Genomic DNA, 23,765 nt, shown 5'->3' with positions numbered 1-23,765 from the left:
GCCTCTCCAGCCCCTTTCCTGGCGTCACCCTCCACGCCTCTCTTTCCAGTGCCGTGTCCATACTAGGTCAGCGGCCTGCCTAGCTGGCCGGGGGCGGGGCGTCTGTCTGGGTGGGGCCCGCCCGGACTCGGGCTGAGGCCTCCCGGACCATGGAGGATCCACGCTGCCGAGGGCAAGACCCAGGAGGGGGAGAAAGCAGAGGATGCTCGGCGCCTTCTTGGCTCCGCCCTTAGCCCCGCCCTACTGCGGCGTTTAAGGGTCTCTTAGCAGGTGGCTGCGCTCGATCCAAAGTCGGGGGAGTGTTAGGGCAGTGAACACTCGCAGACCGCCTAGGCTAGGCCATGTCACCCCCTCATTATGGGGAAACTAAGGAACAGAAAGGGCCTGTTTCTAGGTCTTACAATACCAAGACTGAGGTGCGGGGGCGGTCCTGGTTCCCCCGCTCCGAGGCTGGGAGGGGCACGCCTCGGAAGGGAGGTTTGGGGTCGGTGGTTTCACAGTGAGTGTGTGAAGCCAAATGGCCGGAAACCGTTACCCGCTCTCCTAGGCCCGGCTAGTGGGGACCCCAACCGCCTGCGGCTGCCCCTCCCAAGTTCCTCCCTGCTGGCCAGGCATCCAGGCCCCCAGTCTCCAAGCTGCGGAGAACCCACCGCCACATGCGGCTGCCCCTTTCCATTCGGCCCTGTGGGAAGCCAGGCTTCCGGGGCCCCGTTCCTCCTGTGTGAACTGGGCCCCCCACCCCCATGCCCAGACATCAAGGCCACGTCTCCAGGTAGCCACAATTTCATTCCTCGCTCCCCACAGGCCCTTCTCCCCAAAATATTCCCATATTGCCCTAGCCCCTCCCCCAGACTATCTCAAGGACCCGCTGTCCCCACGCCCCCGACCTCCACTAGGCCTGTGCCTCCCGCTGCCTGCAGGAAGACGCCCGGTCCCGGGCCGGGTTAGCCCCGTGGGAACGGTTTGTCTCGAAAACAGGAACCCGGGCTGGGGGCTGGGCGGGGCGCCCCTTCCCCACCGCAGTCCGCTTCCTGCCCCTCCCGGCTTCCTCCGCCCGACACCCAGGCAGGGCGGGGGGCACTGGGGCGTCCGGGGTTGGGGGAGGGGCTCTTCGTTTCGGTCCCCCCTCCGCGTCCCGGGCGGCGGGGCCTGCGCTCGCCCACCCTCGGGGCAGCCAATGGCGCAGCCCCCCACCCGCGGCCCTGGCCTCCCGGGCGGCGCGGCGGGGGAGGGGTTAAGCTGCCGCAGGGACCGCCGCGTGCGGGACGAGAGGGAGCCCCCGGTGGGGGTGGCGCAGCCGGCGGTGCCGAGCCCGGCGCAGGGGCGGAGGGGGGAGGGGGCGGCCCAGCGCGGGGGCGGGGGCGGGGCGGCGGGGAGCGGGGCCGCGGCGCGGAGAGCGGGCGGGAGCCGCAGCCGCAGCGAGGCCGGCGGGCGGAAGCGCACGGAGGTGGGGCCGGCCGGGCCGGTGCGGGCTCCTTGCGGCAGGTCCCAAGAGTGAGTGAGCGAGCGCGCGCGGGGCGCTAGGCAGAGGAGGGACACCCCCCCCCAAGGGTGGCGCGGGCGGGCTGGGGGCGGCAGGTGGGTGGGGAGTCTGCGACCCGGGTCGGGGAGAGAGGGCAGCGGCCACTAGAGCTAAGGCGCGCTGGATCCCCAGAGGGCGGAGGACCTCCGCTGCGCATCCGGCTTTTCCTAGCCACGTTCCATCGGGGCCCTCCCCCGCGAACCCCCATTTGACAGATGCGAAAATTGAGGCTTCGAGAGGCCAAGTGATTCTCAAGGTCACACGAGGAGGCGGCAGAGCCAGGCGGGGACGGTTCTGGGTGGCTTCTAGGAAAAGTCCGCCTGAGCACTCCGTACAGGAGCTCCCCGGTCCTCCAGCCTTGGGGAGTGAGTATGTGTAGGGCCAGGGTACCTTTCCGTGGGGCAAGGCTCTGCCAAAATCTGGGAGTGAGGGGAATCAGGGCGCTGGGACCGCGGGGCGGGCCCTACACCGCAGATGGGAGGGGGGCGACGGAATGGGCGTGCGCACCCATGGGGGTGTGTGCATGTGTGTGGGAGTGTACATGCGTGGAGAAGCACTGCCTTGCGTGTGTGCACACGTGTGAGGATGTCAGCGCCTGTGTGGTCGCGGGACTCGAGGCTGGCCTGGCTCAAGTGAACAGCAGGTCCAGGAGGCGACCTCGTCCACGGGTTTGCATTCTGGGGTAGACGAGCCGGGTATGTGTGCCTGAGGGTTCCTTCGTGCAGGTGTGCACGGGGTGTGGGTACCATTGTGTGTGAGAGACGCAGGATGGGAGGCTGGTGCCTGTGGCCCGGTGCGTGTAAGTGCGGGCGCCTGCACCTCTATGTAGGTCCCCGGCCTCCGACGAATAACTTGGGTGTGGAGTGTTTGCCCCTGCCAGGGTGCGTATGACCAGTGACCGGAGTTGCTAATGGTGTCATGCACCCACCGGCCACCCCCGGCGCGAGCGCCCTCCTCTGGACACCCTGCTCCGTGCGCGCTCACAGTTCGCCTGTGCGGGGCCAGGGCCGGGGTCAGGAGCCGGGATAGGGAGGAAGAGGGCCTGTGGACGAGCTGAGCCGGGACCCCTGGGATCTTTGCGGAGGTGGCATGGGAGCGCTCAGTTCCCAGGCTCAGGCTTCCCGTTGACGCCTCCGGGCCGCAGCGGTCTCCCCCCGCCCTAGGAATGTTCCTCTCCCATCCAGTCCGCCTCCCCTAGGGCAGGCCCCTGGGGGCTGCCGCATCCCCGCCTCGCCTTCCCGGGCTCCCGGGAAGAGGGGAGGCGGGCAGGACGCCTGGGTTCTCTCCTCCCCCCTCCCATACCAGGGAGAAATTCCTCCGAGGTCCCCTCAGGCTCCAGGTTCCCAAAATAACCCTGCGGGGGAAGGGAGGCTGTGGAGGGAGGGAAGCGGGAGGGGCGCAGAGCCGAGCTGCGGGGTGCTGCAGGTGCCTCTGGGGAGAGGACGCGAGGAGAAGGGGGCCTGCGGAGGGCTGGGCGGCAGGCAGTCCTGGGATCCTGGCTCCCCCGTCCTCGTGAAGCCCCTTGGCCCTCCTGCGACTCCGAGGGTGGGCCGGAAGCCTGTCCGCGGGTCCATTTCCCAACTGGCGGGTTGCACCATCCCCGGCCAGACCGTTTAACCCCGGGAGTGGCCGCGGCGGACAACTCCGCCCCTGTCCAGCAGGGGGCGTGCCCGCCCCGCCCCGTTTCTGCCCGCGGGGTTGCTCCCCCGCCCGCGCCTCCGCAGACTCCCGATCTGCCTCTCCCGGGACAGGGGTTCTGTCCGAGACCGGTGGGAGGCTCCCGGAGCGCAGTCTGAGCCCAGCCCACCCCGCGCCGGCGGCCATGGCGGGCACCCTGGACCTGGACAAGGGCTGCACGGTCGAGGAGCTGCTCCGCGGGTGCATCGAAGCCTTCGGTGAGTGGCTCGGGAGGGCACACGGAGCCTGAGCCCAGCCCCGAGTCTGAGCCCGGGTCCCTGCCTCCCAGGCACCATCCAGGGCACAGCCCTGGCCCGGACCCACCCAGCTCCGCAGCGTGCAGTCTCTTTAACTAAAGCCTCCTCTGCATCGCAGGGCAGAGAGATGCACGCCCTTCGCCAGCGGCGGCGAAGGGAGAGCCGAGTCCCTGACTCTGACACTTGAGGGGCATTATCTGTCTCCTGGGGAATCCGGAGGAACTCTCTATCTCCGGCCTGGGAGCTGTTTCCGGCTAATGGGGGGCAGCTTATCTGGTGAAGGGGTGCCCCTTCCCCCAAGCGCTCAGGAAATGACCTCTGGATTCTTGACCCCTGGGAACCCAGGCTCCTTCCGCCCCAGCTGGTTCCCCTCCGGACGATGGGCGGCTCGGGCGCTCCCCTCCTCCAGTCCTCAGGGCCTGCCTATCCCTCGCCCACCCCACCTTTCCTCTCTAATTAGCCTCCTGCTCTCGGAGTCCTGGGCAAGCAGGAGGTGGGCGGGGTCGAGCATGCACCCGAAGGGCCGATACCCAGCGGGCTGCGGGGTGGGGGTGAGGCATGGTCCCTGCGGACCCAGCTCAGCCGCCTGTCTTTGACCCTTCGGAGTCAGATGACTCCGGGAAGGTACGGGACCCGCAGCTGGTGCGCATGTTCCTCATGATGCACCCCTGGTACATCCCCTCCTCTCAGCTGGCGGCCAAGCTGCTCCACATATATCCTTCGCCCGCCTTGCCAAGACCCCCGCCGTCGGAGCCCATGCGCAGCCCCTCTGCCCAGCCCAGGCGCAGAATGAGCCTCGCTCCTAAGTATAGGCCGCTCCTTATCCCAGCGCTCAGGCGTCGCCCTAGCCTCCAACTAGGGCTTAGGCTCTGCCCCCTCCTTGCTCCTGGTGACTCGGCCCTGTCCTCAGGCTCTGTCCCCAGCGGAGGCCTTGCCCTCCTCCTCCCTAGAGTCTAGGGCCTGCCCCTGTTCTAGGCCTGGGTCCGCCCCGTGCATCTCTGTCTCCCAGAGGCCAGGCTCTGCTGTCAGCCTCCCTCAGCACTTAGTCCTCCACCCCCACCTCCAACCCTTCCCAGAGCGCAGGTCTCACCCCCAGCATTCCCGCAGAGCGCAGGTCCCATCCCTAGAACGTGTCTCCTAGAACCAGGCCCCGCCGGCAGCCTCCCTCCCCTCGGGCCTCCCTTTTTAGAGTTAAGCGGCCTCCTTAACTCTCTCCTTCACCTACCAACAATCCCGCAAGGACAACTCCAATTCCCTGCAGGTGAAAACGTGCCACCTGGTCAGGTGAGTCTTTCCCCTGGGGCTCTGACCCCTCCTCTTTCTCCCTTCTCTCTGGCTTCAGGCTGGCCTGGAGGAGGGGGCAGGGCGCTGCTTCTGGGAGTAGGTTTGAACCCTGGTTTGTCTGGGTGGGCTGTGCTGTCACAGGCTCACCCCTTCCTGGGTCTGGGCCTTAATTTTCTTTTCTGCGCAGTGCGGGTGGTTGTCTAAAGGGTCTAATGTACACTTGGAGAAGGAAAGAGCTGGAACCATAGTTGAAGGCTCTTTTTCCTTGGGTGACTACAATCTCAAAGAGCCCCTTGCAGCCTGCTGGGTGATGGTGGGGGAAGGGCTGTCTTGGGTGACTCCCCTTTCCTCCAGGTACTGGATCTCTGCCTTCCCGGCGGAGTTTGACTTAAACCCGGAGCTGGCTGAGCAGATCAAGGAGCTGAAGGCTCTGTTAGACCAAGAAGGGAACCGGCGGCACAGCAGCCTCATCGACATAGACAGCGTGTGCGTGGGGGGAGTACAGAGGGCTGGGGGGGCACTCAGTATCCTATACCATCTGTGCTTAATAAATGTCTGTTGAACCGAATGAGTGAGGGTCATGTCACTCTCTCGCTTAAAAACCTTCCATGGCTCCCTATTGCCTTCAATATGCCTTCTCTGGGCAGCTTGGCGTTCCTGCCTCATCTTCCACTGCCACCGCCCATCCCACACACCTCCTCCTGTAGCTGCGTTGGGTCGCCTCCCTGTCAGCTGAGCTCCCGAGTCCTTTCCCACCATGGTGTTCCGCTCATATCATCCCCTTGCTGCCTCCTCCGTGTTACCAAGACTCAGCTCAGGCATGAAGTCTCCATGGGCTCGGAGGGTTCGGGGCTCTTCCAGGGTAGAATTTGTCGTTCCCTCCTCTGTTCTCCATGGCACGTTGTACAGACTCCTGTACAAAGACTTCTGTACATGTCACGCTGTTTTGTGATCATGTGTTTCTGTGTCTGTCTCCCTCAGTAGACTGTGAGCTCCTCGAGGGCAGGAACCGTGTCTTACTCATCTCTGTATTCCCAGCGCCTAGCACAGTGCCTGGCACAGAGTACGTTGTTCATAAACGTGTGTTGAATGCATGATGGGGTTGGGGGAGATATGGAGGAGTTGCTGGGACTGGGAACATTCGTGCCTAGGACAGTGCCTCGCATTGTGTAGGTCCTCACAGTGTGAATGGTGTGTCTGTGTGAGTGGGGGGCCACGAGGCATGTGCATGTCCAGCAAAGGGCTCACTACTCCTGCCCCCCCCAGCCCTACCTACAAGTGGAAGCGGCAGGTGACTCAGCGGAACCCTGTGGGACAGAAAAAGCGCAAGATGTCCTTGTTGTTTGACCACCTGGAGCCCATGGAGCTGGCGGAGCATCTCACCTACTTGGAGTATCGCTCCTTCTGCAAGATCCTGGTGCGGCCCGAGGGTGGGGGCAGTGGTCCAGTGTGGGCTGGAAGGGGGTTCTAGGAGGGGCAGGGTCCCTGGGGTAGGCTGGGTCACAGGGTGCATCAAGGGTTTCAGTGCAACCACTGAAGGTCAGCTGGAGAGTGAGGAGGAGTGGCCATCAGTGAGAGGAGAGGCTGGCAAGGTGCTGAGGCCACTCCTCCTGCCCCCAGTTTCAGGACTATCACAGTTTCGTGACTCACGGCTGCACTGTGGACAACCCCGTCCTGGAGCGGTTCATCTCCCTCTTCAACAGCGTCTCGCAGTGGGTGCAGCTCATGATCCTCAGCAAACCTACAGCCCCACAGCGGGCCCTGGTCATCACACACTTTGTTCACGTGGCAGAGGTGCCTGTCCGTCTCTCCCTGTGTCTCCCAACCTCCCCACATGCCGGTCAGACCAACCCTTCCCTTTCCCTAACCCACTGCTTTCTCTCCAGAAAGGCTGGGCCAAATTCTGGGCCCACTCAGTGACTCCCTGCCTCTGCCTCCCCATTTGCCTTCCAGAAGCTGCTGCAGCTGCAGAACTTCAACACGCTGATGGCAGTGGTCGGGGGCCTAAGCCACAGCTCCATCTCCCGCCTCAAGGAGACCCACAGCCACGTTAGCCCTGAGACCATCAAGGTGCCTGGGACTAGGGAGGGGCAGGTGCTTCCCAGATCTGTCTTCACTGGGTCCTCCCAGCAGCACTGGGGGCTGGGCACAACTGTCCTTATTTGACAGATATGGATATGGAGGCTCAGAGGGGTTAAGTGCTTTTCCCAGTTTGCACAATGGCAACAGCAGATTGGGGGCTCACAGGTCGTCATGGACCCCAAAGCTAGTACTTTTTTTTTTTTTTTTTTTTTTAAGACAGAGTCTCTCTTTGTTGTCCAGACTGGAGTTCAGTGGTGCAATCACAAGCTCACTGCAGCCTTGAACTCCTGAGCTCAATTGATCCTCCCACCTCAGCCTCCTGAGTAGCTGGGACTATAGTGTATGCCACTATGCCTGGCTAATTTTTGTATTAATATTAATTTTTTTTTTTTTTTTTTGGTAGAGATGGGGTTTTGCCATGTTGCCCAGGCTGGTCTTGAACTCCTGGGTTCAAGTGATCCACCTACCTTGGCCTCCCAAAGTGCTGAGATTATGGTGTGAGCCATTATGCCTTGCCACTTGTACTTTCTTCTTTTCTTTGTCCTTCATTTATTATTATTTTTGAAGTATTGAGTAATATACATATAAAAAAGTATATAAAAACTTATGAGACTGGGCGTGGTAGCTCACACCTCTAATCCCAGCACTTTGGGAGGCTGAGGTGGGCAGATCACGTGAGGTCAGGAGTTTGAGACCAGCCTGGCCAACATGGTGAAATCCCATCTCTACTAAAATACAAAAATTAGCCAGGCATGGTGGTGGGTGCCTGTAATTCCAGCTACTTGGGATGCTGAGGCAGGAGGAGAATTGCTTGAACTTGGGAGGCGGAGGTTGCAGTGAGCCAAGATCGTGCCACTGCACTCCAGCCTGGGTGACAGAGTGAGACTCTGTCTAAAAAAAAAAAAAAAAAAGTATATAAAAACATATGAATCGTTTAAAGAAAAATTGTAAAGAAAACACTGTGTAAACTACTGCCCAGGTTGGGAAATAGAACCTTGCCAGGCTCTCAAGTGCCCAGCACTTTACAACATAACTCCCTCCCCACGACTTTTGCAATGATGATCTTGCTTTTCTTTATAGCTTCACCACATAGGTATGCGGTCCAAAACAATGTGGGGCTTTTTGTTGTCTGTTTTGAACTTTCTATGAATGGAATGTTGTTTGTATTATTTTATGTCTTGCTTCTTTCATTCCATATGGTTCTGAGAGTCTTTTCATTCTGTTATGTGAAACAATTGTTTTTTCATTTTCATTGCCATATAATATTTTATTGTATGTCTACCCCAATTCATTTATTTATTTATTTTTTTGAGATGGAGTCTCTCTCTGTTATCCAGGCTGGAGTGCAGTGGCGAGACCTCAGATCACTGCAGCCTCCGCCTCCTGGGTTCAAGTGATTCTCATGCCTCAGCCTCCTGAGTAGCTGAGATTATCTGGCCAACTTTTTGTAGAGACAGGGTTTCACCATGTTGCTGAGGCTGGTCTTGAACTCCTGAGCTCAGGCAATCCACCTGCTTTAGCCTCCCAAAGTGCTGGGATTACAGACGTGAGCCACCGCGCCCAGCCTATCCCAGTTTATGTATTGATTCTGTGTTGAATGTTGGGGTTTTTCCTTTCCTTTTTTTTTTTTTTTTTTCTTGAGACAGAGTCTTGCTGTATCGCCAGGCTGAAGTACAGTGGCGCTAATTTGGCTCACTGCAACCTCCTCCTGGGTTCAAGCGATTCTCCTGCCTCAGCCTCCCAAGTAGCTGGGACTACAGGCACGCACCACCACACCCGGCTAATTTTTGTATTTTTTTAGTAGAGACGAGGTTTCACCATGTTGGCCAGGATGGTCTCCATCTCTTGACCTCATGAGCCGCCTGCCTTGGACTCCCAAAGTGCTGGGATTACAGGCGTGAGCCACTGCGCCCGGCTGGTTTTTCCAGTTTTTGCTGTTTGGATGGGGTGGCTGGGTACATTCTTCCAGGTCATTGTCCTTTGCTGCCTTGCCTCCCTGAGCCTCTGATTCTCCTGTTAAATGTTGATGATACTCTGTGTCCAAGCCTGGTTTAAAAGTGTGGTGCTTTTGGCAGTTGAGTATTGCCTTGAATTAATGGCAATGAATTCAATCCCCAGGGGCTGAGAGAGCCGGTCCTGGGGGACAGTAATGGAGAATTTTACTCTTTCACCTGTCCCTGACCCTGACTCCTCCTCACTCACTCCTACATTTCCAGGGCTGAGATAGGGAGGATAGTAGTGGGGGTATGACCCCTCTGCCCTTTGTCCCCCAGCTCTGGGAGGGTCTCACAGAACTAGTGACGGCGACAGGCAACTATGGCAACTACCGGCGCCGGCTGGCAGCTTGTGTGGGCTTCCGCTTCCCTATTCTGGGTGTGCACCTCAAGGACCTGGTGGCCTTGCAGCTGGCACTGCCTGACTGGCTGGACCCAGCCCGGACCCGGCTCAATGGGGCCAAGATGAAGCAGCTCTTTAGCATCCTGGAGGAGCTGGCCATGGTGACCAGCCTGCGGCCACCAGTACAGGCCAACCCTGACCTGCTGAGCCTGCTCACGGTGAGGAGCAGGGGGCAGGGAGGCGGGGAGCTAGGCACCAGGGGTTGACAGTTTCCCTGGGCCCGGCGGTGGGCGTGGCCTGGGGCTCTGGGTTCTGACCAGGGAACTGAGATCTAGCATGGGCTCTGGGGTTTGGAGTGGATGCTGAGGAGGGGTCCAGGCTCTGGTTGGGGCTGTGGACTGAGGTCTGATCTCCAGGCTGGCATGTGGACTGTGGGCAGTTTGAACTGGGCCTGGGTCCCGGTTTGAGTTCTGGCAGTGGGTTGTGTTCTAGGGCTGGGCCAAGCTCTGCGTTCTGCGTGCAGGGGTGGTTTCTAAGCATGGCCCTGGGCTGGGAGTGAAGTTCTGGGCTTGGCTTTGCACTCGGTCTTGGGGTCTAGGGTGGGAGTTGGGTTCTGGTTTAGATCCAGACTAGGTTCTAGACATTGGGCTGGGGCTTAGGTGTTAGGTTTGGAGTGGATTCTTAACTGCTTTTGTACTCTGGACGGGATCAGGGTTGAAAGCAGAGCTTGTGGCTGGGTTCTGACCTAGCTTCTTCCCTGACATCTTGGCAATATGTCATGTTCAAGGTTTGGGGCCATGCTGTGGTTTGATCTGTGCACTGGGACAGCGTGGGGTGGCTGTGCTGTGTTCTAAGCCAGGCTTTGTCCTGAGTCTAGCTTTTGACCCGAGCTCTGGGCTGAGCTGTGGCCTCTAGGTGGACCTTTGACCCTGGGCTCTGTGGCCGTGGGCAGGGGCCAGTGGGTGTGATCAGACCTGTGTGTCCCAGGTGTCTCTGGACCAGTATCAGACGGAGGATGAGCTGTACCAACTGTCCCTGCAGCGGGAGCCGCGCTCCAAGTCCTCGGTGAGGGGGTACTCTCTCCTCTCCACTCTGCCCCTCCCTCCTGAGAATCCCAGGATGTGAGGACGGGAAGAGCTCTTAGCAGCCACCTCACCATCCTTCTTGTAGGACAGAGGCATCCTGGGGGCAGGGCATAGCGTTGGGCAGACTTCCCTCTCCCAGGGATTCCCCTCTCTGTTCCCCTGGGCTCTGGGCTCCCCCTGCCTCTGGCCCTAGCTTAGACCTGACCATTTCCATAGCCAACCAGCCCCACGAGTTGCACCCCACCACCCCGGCCCCCGGTGTTGGAGGAGTGGACCTCGGCTGCCAAACCTAAGCTGGATCAAGCCCTTGTGGTGGAGCACATCGAGAAGATGGTGGAGGTGAGCTCCTGCAGAGCCTGAGCAGTGTGTGGGGAGAGGCCAGTTTGCCGGAGCACTGCCCTGGGAGCCAGCACGAGTGTCCTGTTCAAGACCCAGCACTAAGCCCCCAGGAATCACAGGGACTAGCTGGCCATCTGCACGGGGCTGAGGTGCCCATGGGTAGGGTGGGGGCGGGGCTATGGAACAGGGGCAGTGTCAGAGACCTCTCTGAGACACACCTCATCAAATGGACTGGGAATGTGGGAAAGGACAGGACCTGATGTCCCCTTTACTCTCCCCTCTCCCGGCTCTGTGTGTCCCTCTGTATGCCCCAGTCTGTGTTCCGGAACTTTGACGTCGATGGGGATGGCCACATCTCACAGGAAGAATTCCAGATCATCCGTGGGAACTTCCCTTACCTCAGCGCCTTTGGGGACCTCGACCAGAACCAGTGAGGAGGGCTGGGGGCCTGGGGGAGAGGGAAGGCAACCTAGCCCACAGCCTAGCCTGGGCTTCAGTTTCTTGTGTGCAAGATAAGGTCACTAAACCAGACCATCTTGGCCTGGGAAGCTGCCAGTGTGGGAAGGGGCACTTGCTTTTGTGGGGAGGAGAGGCTGCCAGCTGTGGAGGTGCAGTGGTATCTCACGAGTTCAGACAGATGGGGGGCTCCACCTGAGTCTTGCAAAGACTGTGGCCTGGGGACAGTGGCTACAGAAGTGCTGTTTTATTTGTGGAGCTCACAGCTGTCAAGAAGTGTGGGTAAGTTGAACTCCTGGATAGCCTGTGTTAATGAATAGATAAGAAAGGTTTGTAATTAGTGGTACCCATTTGCTTATCAACAGTTCATATGCTGACAATTTGGAAAAACAGCTGGTTCTCTGAAGTAGGTGAAACATGCCCCCTGCAGCCAGATTCATGCCCTATTTTTGCTGAGCAGACAAAACTCCATTCAAAATTTACAGTCCATCTCAGGTCGATTTATTTTTTAATGCTACCTATATTTCAAAAATCTGTTGTTTTTTATTTCCACATTACAAAAATCCATGGTAAAATAAAATCTGGGTAGTAAAATAAATTTATAGTGAACAAAGTGTTTAAAGTAAGAAATGAGAGGCCAGGTGCAGTGGCTCATGCCTGTAATCCTAGCACTTTGGGAGACTGAGGTGGCAGGATCAATTCAGGCCAGGAGTTCAAGCCCAGCCTGGGCAACATAGTAAGACCTTGTCTCTACAAAAATTAATTTTGTGTGTGTGTTTTTGAGACAGAGTCTCACTCTGTTGCCCAGGCTGGAGTGCAGTGGCACAATCTTGGCTCATTGCAACCTCCACCTCCTGGGTTCAAGTGATTCTCCTGCCTCAGCTTCCCAAGTAGCTGGGATTACAGGCAGGTACCACGCACCTGGCTAATTTTTGTATTTTTAGCAGAGATAGAGTTTTACCATGTTGGTCAACCTGGTCTCGAACTCGTGACCTCAAGTGATCCACCTGCCTCGGCCTCCCAAAGTGCTAGGACTACATGCATGAGCTACTGCTCCCAGCCTAAAAAGATTTTTTTTGGGCGTGGGTGGCACGTGCCTGTAGTCCCAGCTGCTCAGGAGGCTGAGGCAGGGGGATCCCTTGGGCCCAGGAGGTTGAGACTGCAGTGAGCTATGATCATACCACTGCACTTCAGCCTGGGTGACTGAGCGAGACCACGCCCATCAAAAAAAAAAAAAAAAAAAGGAAGAAATGAAAGTCCCCTCTTTCCTTTTCCACTGGTAGAAGTTGCCATGATTAAACACTGTTGACAATATTAAGCTTGGCAGTATGTGGGTTCTTCCAGTCTTCTTTTCCCAGGCATGAGCACATTGATAGAGATTTTGTTTGGTGTCTGTTTCGTGGACAAACAGGATTAGAGTATAAATCCAATTCTGCTTGTGGCTTTTATCGTAGCTGCTTTATTTCTTCTCCCAGAGTTTAGGCAGAGGTAGTTACGTTCCATGTTTTCTCCCTGGGTTGGTGGGTGGATTTTTATCTAGACCACCTTTTCAGTGAAGATGACCCTTTGAGATGATGGAGGCCTCGGCTACATGCAGCGCTCTTAGCTTTAACCCTCCACCTCCTGCAGGCCCCAGGCCGTGTGTGTGTGTGTGTGTGTGTGTGTGTGTATGTGTGTGTTGGTGAGGGGGAAGCCTTGGTTGGTTATCAAAACCTAGCACCTGGTTCAGCAGGAGGGAGACCAGGCCCAACTCACTGCTTCATTGTAAAGCTCCCTCTTGGTTTCTGGAACTTGGGGGTTTCCATTTCTTTCTTACAAAATTATCTATGCATTTACAGCAATTGTTGATGTATCTTTACGCAGCATCTAGGTACTTGTAGTAGTGGGGTTCTCTTTTTTCTTTCTTTTTTTTTTTTTTTGAGACGGAGTCTTGCTCTGCCACCCAGGCTGGAGTGCAGTGGCCGGATCTCAGCTCACTGCAAGCTCCGCCTCCCGGGTTTACGCCATTCTCCTGCCTCAGCCTCCCGAGTAGCTGGGACTACAGGCGCCCGCCTCGTCGCCCGGCTAGTTTTTTGTATTTTTAAGTAGAGACAGGGTTTCACCGTATTAGCCAGGATGGTCTCGATCTCCTGACCTCGTGATCCGCCCGTCTCGGCCTCCCAAAGTGCTGGGATTACAGGCTTGAGCCACCGCGCCCGGCCCCTCTTTCTTTTTTTTAAATCACCCTCTTTTTTTTTGAGACAGAGTCTTGCTCTGTTGCTCAGGCTGGAGTGTGATGGCGTGATCTTGGCTCACTGCAACATCTGCCTCCCAGGTTCAAGTAATTCTCATGCCTCAGCCTCCTGAGTATCTGAGATTACAGGCACTGTGCCACCAGACCTGGCTAATTTTCTTTTCTTTTCTTTTCTTTTCTTCTTTCTTTTTTTTTTTTTTTTTTTTTTTTTGAGACGGAGTCTCACTCCGTCGCCCAGGCTGGAGTGCAGTGACCGGATCTTGGCTCACTGCAAGCTCCGCCTCCTGGGTTTACGCCATTCTCCTGCCTCAGCCTCCCCAGTAGCTGGGACTACAGGCGCCCGCCACCTCGCCCGGCTAGTTTTTTTGTATTTTTTAGTAGAGACGGGGTTTCACCCGGTTAGCCAGGATGGTCTCGATCTCCTGACCTCGTGATCCACCCGTCTCGGCCTCCCAAAGTGCTGGGATTACAGGCTTGAGCCACCGCGCCCGGCCTCTTTCTTTTTTTTTTTTTTTTTCTGAGATGGAGTTTTACTCTTTGTTGCCCAGGCTGGGGTGCAGTGGCACAATCTTGGCTCACTGCAACCTCTGCCTTCCGGGTTCAAGCGATTCTCCTGTCAGCCTCCCGAGTAGCTGGGATTACAGGTGCCTGCTATCACGCCCGGCTAATTTTGTATTTTTAGTAGAGGTGGGGTTTCACCATGTTGGGCAGGCTGGTCTTGAACTCCTGACCTCAGGTGATCTGCCCGCCTCGGCCTCCCAAAGTGCTGGGATTACAGGTGTGAGCCACCGCGCCTGGCCTAATTTTTGTATTTTTAGTAGATACAGGGTTTTACCATGTTGGCCAGGCTGGTCTCAAACTCCTGATCTCACCTCAGGTGATCTACCCACCTCAGGTGATCTGCCCACCTCGGCCTCCCAAAGTGCTGCGATTACAGGCATGAGCCACTGCGTACCCAGCCTAAAAATCACCATCTTGACAGAACTGCACGCCTTGCTTTTTGCTTTTTTTTTGTCTTCATGCTTGTTTTCCACTTAACCCTTGATCACAGACATCTTTCCATGTGGATTCATGTAGAACTACCTCATTCATTAGAACAACTGCACAGTATTCCACTGTCTGGTTAGTCTATCATTTCCCTAACCATCCTCCTGCTGATGGACAGTTAGACTGTTCCAGTTTTTCACGACGATTGTACGCCAGGCTGCTGTGAACGCCCTTTTGCTGATCCACTCAGGCCAGTATTTCTGTAGGAGAAATTCCTAGAAGTGGGATAATTGTATCAAAAGATATGCACATTCTAAATTAGGAGAGAGACTGCCAAACTGACCTCAGACAAGGTTGTACCAGTTTGCACCCCCATCGGCAGTGTACGAGTGCCTGCTTCCCAACTTCCTCGCCAACAGTGGATGCTATAAAAAGCTTCACAATTTTGCCAGTCTCATTGGCAAGTGGTATCTTGGTTAAATGTGCATTTCTTTAATACTAAAGGGGGTAGGGTATCTTTTCATATGTTTATTGGTCATTTATTTCTTCTGTCAATTGCCTGTTCAGATTCCTTGTCCATTATTCTACTGGGTTTGTTGGTCTTTTTCTCATTGATTTTTAGAATCTCTGTTAATGGATATTAACCCTTTGCTGTTGAATGTGTTTGCAAATATTTTCTCCCTGTCTGTCATTTATATTGTCTTTTTCCACATAAAATTTAAAAACTTTTGTGTGCTCAATATGTCAGTCTTTTCCTTTCTGGCTTCTCGGATTTGTGTTCTGTGTAGAAAGGCCCTCAGCCCCTCAAGATTATAAAATTATTATCTTGTATCTTTTTTTTTTTTTTTTTTTTTTGAGACAGGGTCTCTTGCCGTGTCATCCAGGCTGGAGTGCAGTGACATGATCTTGGTTTGCTGCAACCTCCACCTCCCAGGTTCAAGTGATTCTCATGCCTCAGCCTCCTGAGTAGCTGGGACTACAGTCGCCCGCCACCACGCCTGGCTAATTTTTGTGTTTTTAGTAGAGACGGGGTTTTACCATGTTGGCCAGGCTGGTCTCCAACTCCTGACGTCAAGTGATCCGACTGCCTTGGCCTCCCAAAGTGCTGGGATTACAGGCGTGAGCCACCGGCCCGCCCTGTCATATCTTTTCAGATAATTTTATAATTTTATTTTTTGCAGGAGTGTTTACAAAAAGTCCAGTGAGAACAGTGAGAATTTAGTTTTCATGCACAGTATGAAGGATGTAGGCTTGTATTTTTTTTTTTTTTGAGACAGAGTCTTGCTGTGTTGCCCAGGCTGGAGTGCAGTGGTGTGATCTCAGCTCACTGCAACCTCCGCCTCTCGGGTAGGCTTATATTTTTTTCTTTTCTTTTCTTTCTTTTTTTTTTGATACAGGGTCTCTTGCCATGTCACCCAGGCTGGAGTGCAGTGGCATGATCTTGGCTTGCTGCAACCTCCACCTCCCAGGTTCAAGTGATTTTTGTGCCTCAGCCTCCCGAGTAGCTGGGATTATAGGTGCCCACCACTATGTCTGGCTAATTTTTTGTATTTTTAGTAGAGACAGGGTTTTGTCATGTTGGCCAGGCTGGTCTCGAACTCCTGACCTCGTGATCCACCCGCCCCGGCCTCCCAAAGTGCTGGGATTACAGGCGTAAGCGACTGCGTTCGGCCCTATAGTTTTTTCATTTTTTTTTTTTTTGAGACGGAGTCTCGCTCTGTCGCCCAGGCTGGAGTGCAGTGGCCGGATCTCAGCTCACTGCAAGCTCCGCCTCCTGGGTTTACGCCATTCTCCCGCCTCAGCCTCCCGAGTAGCTGGGACTACAGGCACCCGCCACCACGCCCGGCTAGTTTTTGTGTTTTTTTAGTAGAGACGGGGTTTCACCGTGTTAGCCAGGATGGTCTCGGTCTCCTGACCTCGTGATCCACCCGTCTCGGCCTCCCAAAGTGCTGGAATTACAGGCTTGAGCCACCGCCCGGCCCCTATAATTTTTTCTAAATGGCCAGTTATCTTAATGCTCCCTTGATTTGAAGGACCACCTGGATCACACATTATGAGACCCCTCATACAGCAGGTGGGAGTCTCAAGCGAGGGCCAGTCCCGATGGGAAAAGCTCTTGGTGGCTGAGGACACTCCTATCTGTGCGGACACTGTTGTAAAACTTCACTTGCATTATCTAATTTAATCCTCACCAAAATCCTATGAAATGTAGGAATGATCATTACACCCATTTATAGATAAGGAAACGGAGGGGCAGGGAGATTACCCAGCTACTCATTGGCAAATTGTCAAGAGGCAGAGAGGTAGAGCTGCGATTTGAACTGAGGTCTGTGTCCAGAACACATGCTCATTCTTTCCCTAAAATGTATCCATAGGTGAAAAAGGGCTTCCGCGGAAAGCCCTGGGTTATGTGGGAAACCCTGGATTTACAGATGTCTTTCCAGCAGGATGATGCAGGAGAGAGAGGGGTGCGATTTCTTCCAGTCTCTCCTGGTCCCAGAACTCATTAGAGAGTTCTCCCTGCTCAGGGCTCCCTACTGGTGTTGCACACAGTACACTTCGGGAGCCCGAGGCTGATGGTTCCATGGAAAGTACACAGTCCTTTTAGTTTGCAAACCAAGTGTGAAGTGGGCAGGGCAGGCCACTGTTCTGAGAAGGAACCCAGGGAAAGGGACTGGCCCAAGACCACACACTGGTTAGCGGCACTTCCCACATCTGCCTGACCCCTAGTCCAGTGCTGTCTTTTCTTTACTCCGCACCAGGAGTCCAAAATCAGGAGTGCCATGAGGACACTGGGAACAGTGGGATGGGTTAGGCCAGCGGTGGATGTTCCTGGGGAGGGCCCGAGCTGAGGTGCCCCCCAACTCCCCACAGGGATGGCTGCATCAGCAGGGAGGAGATGGTGTCCTATTTCCTGCGCTCCAGCTCTGTGCTGGGGGGCCGCATGGGCTTCGTACACAACTTCCAGGAGAGCAACTCCTTGCGCCCGGTCGCCTGCCGCCATTGCAAAGCCCTGGTGAGCGCCCCCTTCCCGGCTCACCGCCCAAGCCACGCCCCTCCAGCCCCGGCCCCGCCCTCCCTTCTGGCCCCGCCTCTGCCGGAGCCCTTTTCAAGCCTGGAAAACCTGGTTAATTCCATCTGTCTCTCCTACTGCGGTTCTGCCCCTGGCCCTGAGGCGGGCTCTAAAGCCCCAGTCCCACCCTCAAGAAGGAAGAAGTAGAGTCATCACCTCTAAATCCCACCTCCCACCACGGCCCCTCCTCTATTACAGATCCTGGGCATCTACAAGCAGGGCCTCAAATGCCGAGGTGAGATGGAATGACTGATAGGGCGGTTGGGCAGTGGTTTTTTTTTTTTTTTTTTTTTTTTTTTTGGAGAGTTACTATTTTGGTGGGGCGATTGCCAAGGAGTGAAGTACCTTAAAATCAGGTGCGTGGCCAGGCACGGTGGCTCACGCCTGTAATCCCAGCACTTTGGGAGGCCGAGGCGGGTGGATCACCCGAGGTCAGGAGTTAAAGACCAGCCTGACCCACACAAGGAAACCCCGCCTCTACTAAAAACGCAAAAGGTAGCTGGGCGTGGTGGCACCCACCTGTAATCCCAGCTACTTGGGAGGCTGAGGCATGAGAATCGCTTGCACCTGGGTTTCAAGTGATTCCACCTGGGTTTCAAGTGATTCCACCTGGGTTTCAAGTGATTCCACCTGGGTTTGCAGTGAGCTGCGATCACGCCACTGCACTCCAGCCTGGGCAACAGAGCGGGCTCTGTCTCAAAACAAAACAAAAAACAAAAAAACCCCAAAACCCCACAAAATCAGAGGTGCAAGATGATTGATGTGAACGGAGTGGCCTTTAAGAGGCTATTTATTTTGATGAGGCAGCTGCCCAGGAACAGAGAACGTGGGAGAGGGCATAGACTGACAATTAGAAGGAGGAGAATACTTTGGAAGGAGACTCTCATTTTGGTGGGGCAGCTGCTCAGGAACAAAGGTTCCTGGGGAGGGGCGCAAGCCTGTGGAATGGGATGGAGGGTATTCTGACCAATGGCCCTGGCTGGGCTCTCCATTTGCCCTCCCCTAGCCTGTGGTGTGAACTGCCACAAGCAGTGCAAGGATCGCCTGTCAGTTGAGTGTCGGCGCAGGGCCCAGAGTGTAAGCCTGGAGGGGTCTGCACCCTCACCCTCACCCACGCACAGCCACCATCACCGCGCCTTCAGCTTCTCCCTGCCCCGCCCTGGCAGGCGAGGCTCCAGGCCTCCAGGTAAGAGGGACTCATTCTGTACCGGCCTGTGGAGGGAGGGATGCAGGGCCATTGGGGCAAAGAACGCAGGATGGAAGCCATTCCAAAGTGCATAATTCTCTTTTTGTGGTGGGATAATAAAGAAGGGACAGGTAAGGGTGCCAGAAAGTGGCCAGGGAGCCCTGGACCTTCTGAGGCTGAGGAGAAAGACCCTAATTTATAAAGAGGTATAATAGTGAAAGAGGCTTTAAGATTCCAATTACAGTCTTATTTTGTTGGAGGGATTAACGAAGGATTGGAGAAGGTGTTATATGAGCCATTGGCTTGCCTTTCCCTTTTTGGCTGTTCTGGAGGCTCTTCTGGGGAAAGTCCCTTGCCCTGATAATGTACTGGCAGCTCTCTTGGGGTCTTTGATGGTTTTAGGTCAGTTTGCTGAATGACAATTGGCCAAGTGATTATTTTGCTGAGAACAGTCCGAACAACTATGTTAAACTGGGGTCTAAGGTAGTTGATCACAACTGTTTACGCTGGCATAAGTCCTCAAAAAACAGAGGCAGGCACAGGGCATACATCCTCAAAAATGGAAAAGATAAATCCATTTGCATTGAGCCTTCCAGAAGTGCTGGGGTCTAAAATGTGAAATACACACAAAATCGACATTTAAGCAAACTGCGCTGACGAATCTGTGGCGGCAAAAAAACTGTGGCAAAACGAAAACATAGAAAAAGAGCCTCAAAAATTGGGCTGAGGCTGGGTGTGGTGGCTCACGCCTGTAATCCCAGCACTTTGGGAGGCTGAGGCATGAGAATCGCTTGAACCTGGGTTTCAAGTGATTCCACCTGGGTTTGCAGTGAGCTGCGATCACGCCACTGCACTCCAGCCTGGGCAACAGCGCGGGCTCTGAGGTCAGGAGTTGGAGACCAGCCTGGCCAACATGGCAAAACCTCGTCTCTACAGTACAAAAATACAAAAATTAGCTGGGCGTGGTGGCGGGCGCCTGTAATCCCAGCTACTTGGGAGGCTGAGGCAGGAGAATCGCTTGAACCTGGGAGGCAGAGGTTGCAGTGAGCCGAGATCATGCCATTGCACTCCAGTCTGGGCAACAGAGAGAGACTCTGTCTCAGAAAAAAAACTGAGCCGTTAGGTCATGCAGGGAATTGATTTTTGGTGGATGGGTTTGCTTCTGGGATGATGTGGACGCCTCCTGTGGTGAGGGGAAGAAGGGTTGCCAAAGTCCCAGGGACCTGGAAGTGTGTTCTGCAGCAATCCGCCTCCCAGCAGAGATCCGTGAGGAGGAGGTACAGACGGTGGAGGATGGGGTTTTTGACATCCACTTGTAATAGATGGTGAGTCCTCCCACAGCAGGCACCAGAGCTCCCCACTGAGGGCTGGGGCGGGGGTGGGGAGTATCAGGGAAATGGGTGCTTTATCCAAATGGCCCCAAGCCAGGTGGGCTACTACCTTGTTGCTGAGGGGGGTGTCTTCCTCACAACCTGTTTTTCTCTTCCCAGCTGTGGTTGGATCAAGGACTCATTCCTGCCTTGGAGAAAAGACTTCAACCAGAGCAGGAAGCCTGGGGGTGTTGGGGCAGGAGACTGGGGCTGGGGGTGGGATATGAGGGTGGCATGCAGCTGAGGGCAGGGCCAGGGCTGGCGTCCCTAAGGTTGTACAGACTCTTGTGAATATTTGTATTTTCCAGATGGAATAAAAAGGCCCGTGTAATTAATCTTCACCATCAGTGCCTAGAATCCCGGGGGGTGGGGTGATGCTATACTCTACAGGATGACAATCTTGGGAGCTAGAACTTTGTAGCAAGAGAAACTTGGGAGGTCTGGAATCTCATGTGTCTGGAATCTTGGGGGAGAGAATCTTAGAAGCAGAAAACCTTGGAATATGAGAATCTTGGGGAGGGTCTAGGATCTTGAGGAGACCAGATTCTTGGACATCTAAAACTGAAACTAGTAGGACTTGGCACCCGAGAATTGCGGGGCCAGTGGTCCTGCATACCCCAAAGCCTTCAGCCCATGGCCAAAATTCCCTTGCTGGACAGGGGGCCTTTCAGCCCCTGCTTGTACGCTTCCAGTAACAGGGCCCTCACTGCAGAAATCATGGGAGGGAGGGGGGCAGTGCAGAGTTGCTGGCTGTGGGGGAAGGGAGGGAGGGCCCTGGGCAGTCCGAGGGCCCTGCTGGGCTTGTGCCTCAGGGCGGGGGCTGCACTTCTCCGCCTTGCAGCCTCCTGGCCTGGTGCTGCTGCCAGCCGGAAGGACAGTGACTTCCAGAGGAAATGCATATCGATCCTGCTTTCAGCCTCCGGTGGCAGCCTCTCCCAACCCAGCTCTTCCCTCCTGAGCCTGCAGCATGGAGGTTTTGGGGGTCACTGCTACCTGAAGAAGGCTAAAGCCACTTCTTTTTTTTTTTTTTTTTTTTTTTTTTTTTTGAGATGAAGTCTCCCAGGCTGGAGTTCAGTGGGCAATCTCGGCTCACTGCAACCTCCGCCTCCTGGTTTCAAGCAGTTCCCTGCCTCAGCCTCCTGAGTAGCTGGGATTACAGGCACCCGCCACCATGCCTGGCTAATTTTTGTACTTTTAGTAGAGACGGGGTTTCACTATCTTGGCCAGGCTGGTCTTGAACTCCTGACCCCATGATCCACCCGCCTCAGCCTCCCAAAGTGCTGGGATTACAGGTGTGAGCCACTGCACCTGGCCGGCTAAGGCCACTTCGAAGGCTGGTCTGGGAGTTTACTAAAGGTTCTGAAGCTGGGCTGGGCTGCCCTTAGAGTCAGGAGACTCCAGACAGCAGTCCTGACAATGGGAGCTACCTCCTAAGTCCCCCAAACTGGGAGGTGTCCCACAGCAGCTGTGGGATTGTCCTGCGGGTGAAGACCTGAGCACCTTCAACTCCAAAGCCCAGTATCTGCGGGCCTGGCCATGGCCTCAGTTCCCCTATGAATGCCCTGGTCCCCCACTCCAGGGTTTCTCCACATCACATCCATCCCTGCTTTGAGACCCCACTCCCCCGGCATATTCTTTATTTTGTGTCACTCCTTTCTCTTTCCTGGTCATACCTCTCCTGCAGGCCTACCCCGTGTTGGGCCCCCCAGCCCTGTCTCTGCATCAGGTGCCCCCCTGCCCCTCCTTCTGTCCTCAGCCCCGACACCCTTCCCCCTCTTGAGGCTGTAATATCCGTTTCATGATTTGGGGGCTGAGTTGCTATAACAACAGACGGCGATTGTGTTGTGAAGAGCAGCTCGCTCCTGTGCTGCCTGCCTCCTGTGCTGCCTCCATCCCTGCAGCCCAGTCGGCTCCTCTCCTCACCACCCTCTAGTACCAGTCTGGCCTCTTCCTGGTGTGTGTGTGTGTGTGTATGTGTGTGCATGCATATGTGTGTCCAGGTCTGCCTGTCGGGATGTGATGTGTAGCAGTCTTCATGGTTGCATGTGTCTGAATTTGGTGTCTGAGCTTCACGTTGTATGTGTCTGTGTGCATGTGTGTGCACAGACATGCGTGCTGTATCTGCTGTTTCCCCTCCCCCATGTGTCCCCACTAGCCTTTGCACATGGGAGAAGGGCATGTGCTCAGCATATCACTCAACTGTCCACATTGGGTGGGTGCCTGTGTGCGATGTGTGAGTATGGGGTGTGTCTTGAAGTGGCAGGTCCCAAATGCTTAGGCAGTCTGAACCTTGGACCTTGCAGAGAAGAGAGATGTCCCTGTAGGTGGGAGGGGCAGGGAGGTGCAGCAGCTGCCCAGTGACCTTTTCTGCCCTTGATGGGCAAAGCCGGGGGTGGGGACAGGAGACAAGTGCTCATACTTACGTCCCTCCCTGCCCAGACTCCTCTGTAAGAGTCTGAGTCTGTCTCTGGGAACCATTACATCTGTCTGTCTATGCCCTGATGCCTGGATGGACAGGTGTGTGTGTGTGTGTGTGTGTGTGTCTGAGTGAGTGTGAGGAGGCTGCAGGAAGAGGAACAGTGGGGGATGGGCAGGAAAGTGGGCTGTGGGGTCAGAGAGGCGATTTCACATTCATAGGCCCTGACTCAGCAGTTCCACTCTCTGGCTCCTTCAGTGGCTTTGGTGGGGATGCCCTGAGGGTCTCTCCAAGGTCAGAGTGGGCCCTAAGTCTGGGACCTGGCTTTGGGATCACCCTTCTCGACTCCTAGGAAACACTCCTTGCAGCCTGGGTTCCCCTCTTACCCCGTCACAGGCTGGGGAAGGAGGTTCCCTTTGGGGGGCTGGTGTCCGCGTTAAGCCACTCAGTAACCACTCTCTTCAAAGTGCCTGGGCAGGGTCCAGGATGACTGTGGGCAGGTCTCCTGGGTGCACCTGTTCTGGGCATGCATTAATTGCCTGGTGTGGGTACCTGTGTGCACAAGTGTGTGTATTCTTGGGCAGTATATACTTCCTGTGGGTGTGTTACCATGGTGGGGCATTTCTACAGTGTTCTTGTGTGTTTCTGGGAATGCCCAGTGTTCACAGCTAGGTGTGCATGGCTGTGAGTGTCCGATGTGCATGCATTGGTGGTTGAATGTAAGTGTTCTTGCATGTTGCCTCTGGCTAAGGAAGTGCCAACTACCACCAGCTGTGCAGATCACAGACCCTGCAACAGAAATCAGGGTCCTGGAGTGAGCTGGCAGAATGGTCTGGCACGTGCGCGCACACACACACACACTCACACACACACTCTGTCTCATTCAGCAGCCCAGTGACCAGCCTCCGGGTACACACACTAGGTGCCAGTGTGTGTACACTTTTATTGGCGGAGTGAGTGAAGGGCGTCCCCCAGTCCCCGACACTCGTACAGATGCACAGTGATGCATTTACCCTTACAGGAGAGACCTGCGACCCCCAGCACCACTCTAACTCTGAAACTCATGGATGGGAGGAGGAGAACAGAGAAGGGGGCTGCTGCTTCCAGCCTCTGGGGCTAGCACAGACTGGGGACCCCCCTTTTAGAACCCCCTCACATGCCCTCAGTCACCAGGCATGTGCAGCCGCAACCCCGCCCCCACACCTACTCGTACCCCAGTCCAGGGTTCCAGGCAGAACTTAAGAGTTTGGCATCAAACTCTGGGATTCCCATGAGGCAGGACTGGGAAACCCTCAAGTCCTAGGTCTACCCCGCCCCCATCTCTGCCTTTCCTTCCCCCACTGCCTCCGTCTTTATCCCAGCAAAGCCCCTTCCTCTTCAGTGCTGGGGGCTCCAGACCAGGGGCCCTCTGGAAGGTGGGAGGAGGGGGCCAGGCTATCGGCTGGAAAAAGACCCCAGCAG

The 23,765-nt window shown here is 55.6% G+C and overlaps 1 protein-coding gene across 10 annotated transcripts; it reads left to right on the top strand.

Moving 5' to 3' along the window:
* Positions 1-896: 896 nt before the first annotated feature.
* On the top strand, positions 897-20,229 carry RASGRP2 (RAS guanyl releasing protein 2). 10 transcript variants are annotated; one of them, XM_030917879.1, is made up of 18 exons: positions 1,355-1,494; positions 1,738-1,887; positions 3,274-3,417; positions 4,067-4,169; positions 4,678-4,740; positions 5,095-5,226; positions 6,007-6,157; positions 6,361-6,534; positions 6,694-6,810; positions 9,096-9,377; positions 10,147-10,224; positions 10,461-10,583; positions 10,898-11,013; positions 17,134-17,275; positions 17,531-17,567; positions 18,339-18,518; positions 19,749-19,843; positions 20,009-20,229. In XM_030917879.1, the coding sequence occupies exons 3-17, from the start codon at positions 3,345-3,347 to the stop codon at positions 19,835-19,837; spliced, it is 1,860 nt and encodes a 619-aa protein (XP_030773739.1). In that variant the 5' UTR covers positions 1,355-1,494; positions 1,738-1,887; positions 3,274-3,344; the 3' UTR covers positions 19,838-19,843; positions 20,009-20,229. The 10 variants fall into 10 exon arrangements, with proteins under 10 accessions (XP_010375571.1, XP_030773736.1, XP_030773741.1 ...); XM_030917878.1 differs by having other exon boundaries at positions 1,375-1,494; positions 19,779-19,843; XM_030917877.1 differs by having other exon boundaries at positions 1,375-1,494; positions 19,776-19,843.
* The last annotated feature ends 3,536 nt before the right edge of the window (positions 20,230-23,765 follow it).

Source organism: Rhinopithecus roxellana, chromosome 15 (genome assembly GCF_007565055.1).
Source record: "Rhinopithecus roxellana isolate Shanxi Qingling chromosome 15, ASM756505v1, whole genome shotgun sequence".
NCBI classification, from domain to species: domain Eukaryota; kingdom Metazoa; phylum Chordata; class Mammalia; order Primates; family Cercopithecidae; genus Rhinopithecus; species Rhinopithecus roxellana.
This window is presented reverse-complemented; position numbering and strand designations above follow the sequence as displayed.

Coding starts and splice junctions, on each gene's coding strand:
- RASGRP2 (XM_030917876.1), top strand. CDS start 3,345: ATGGCGGGCACCCTGGACCTGGACAAGGGCTGCACGGTCGAGGAGCTG. Junction 10,225..10,460: donor AGCCGCGCTCCAAGTCCTCG/GTGAGGGGGTAC, acceptor CCATTTCCATAG/CCAACCAGCCCCACGAGTTG. Junction 11,014..17,133: donor GGGGACCTCGACCAGAACCA/GTGAGGAGGGCT, acceptor AACTCCCCACAG/GGATGGCTGCATCAGCAGGG.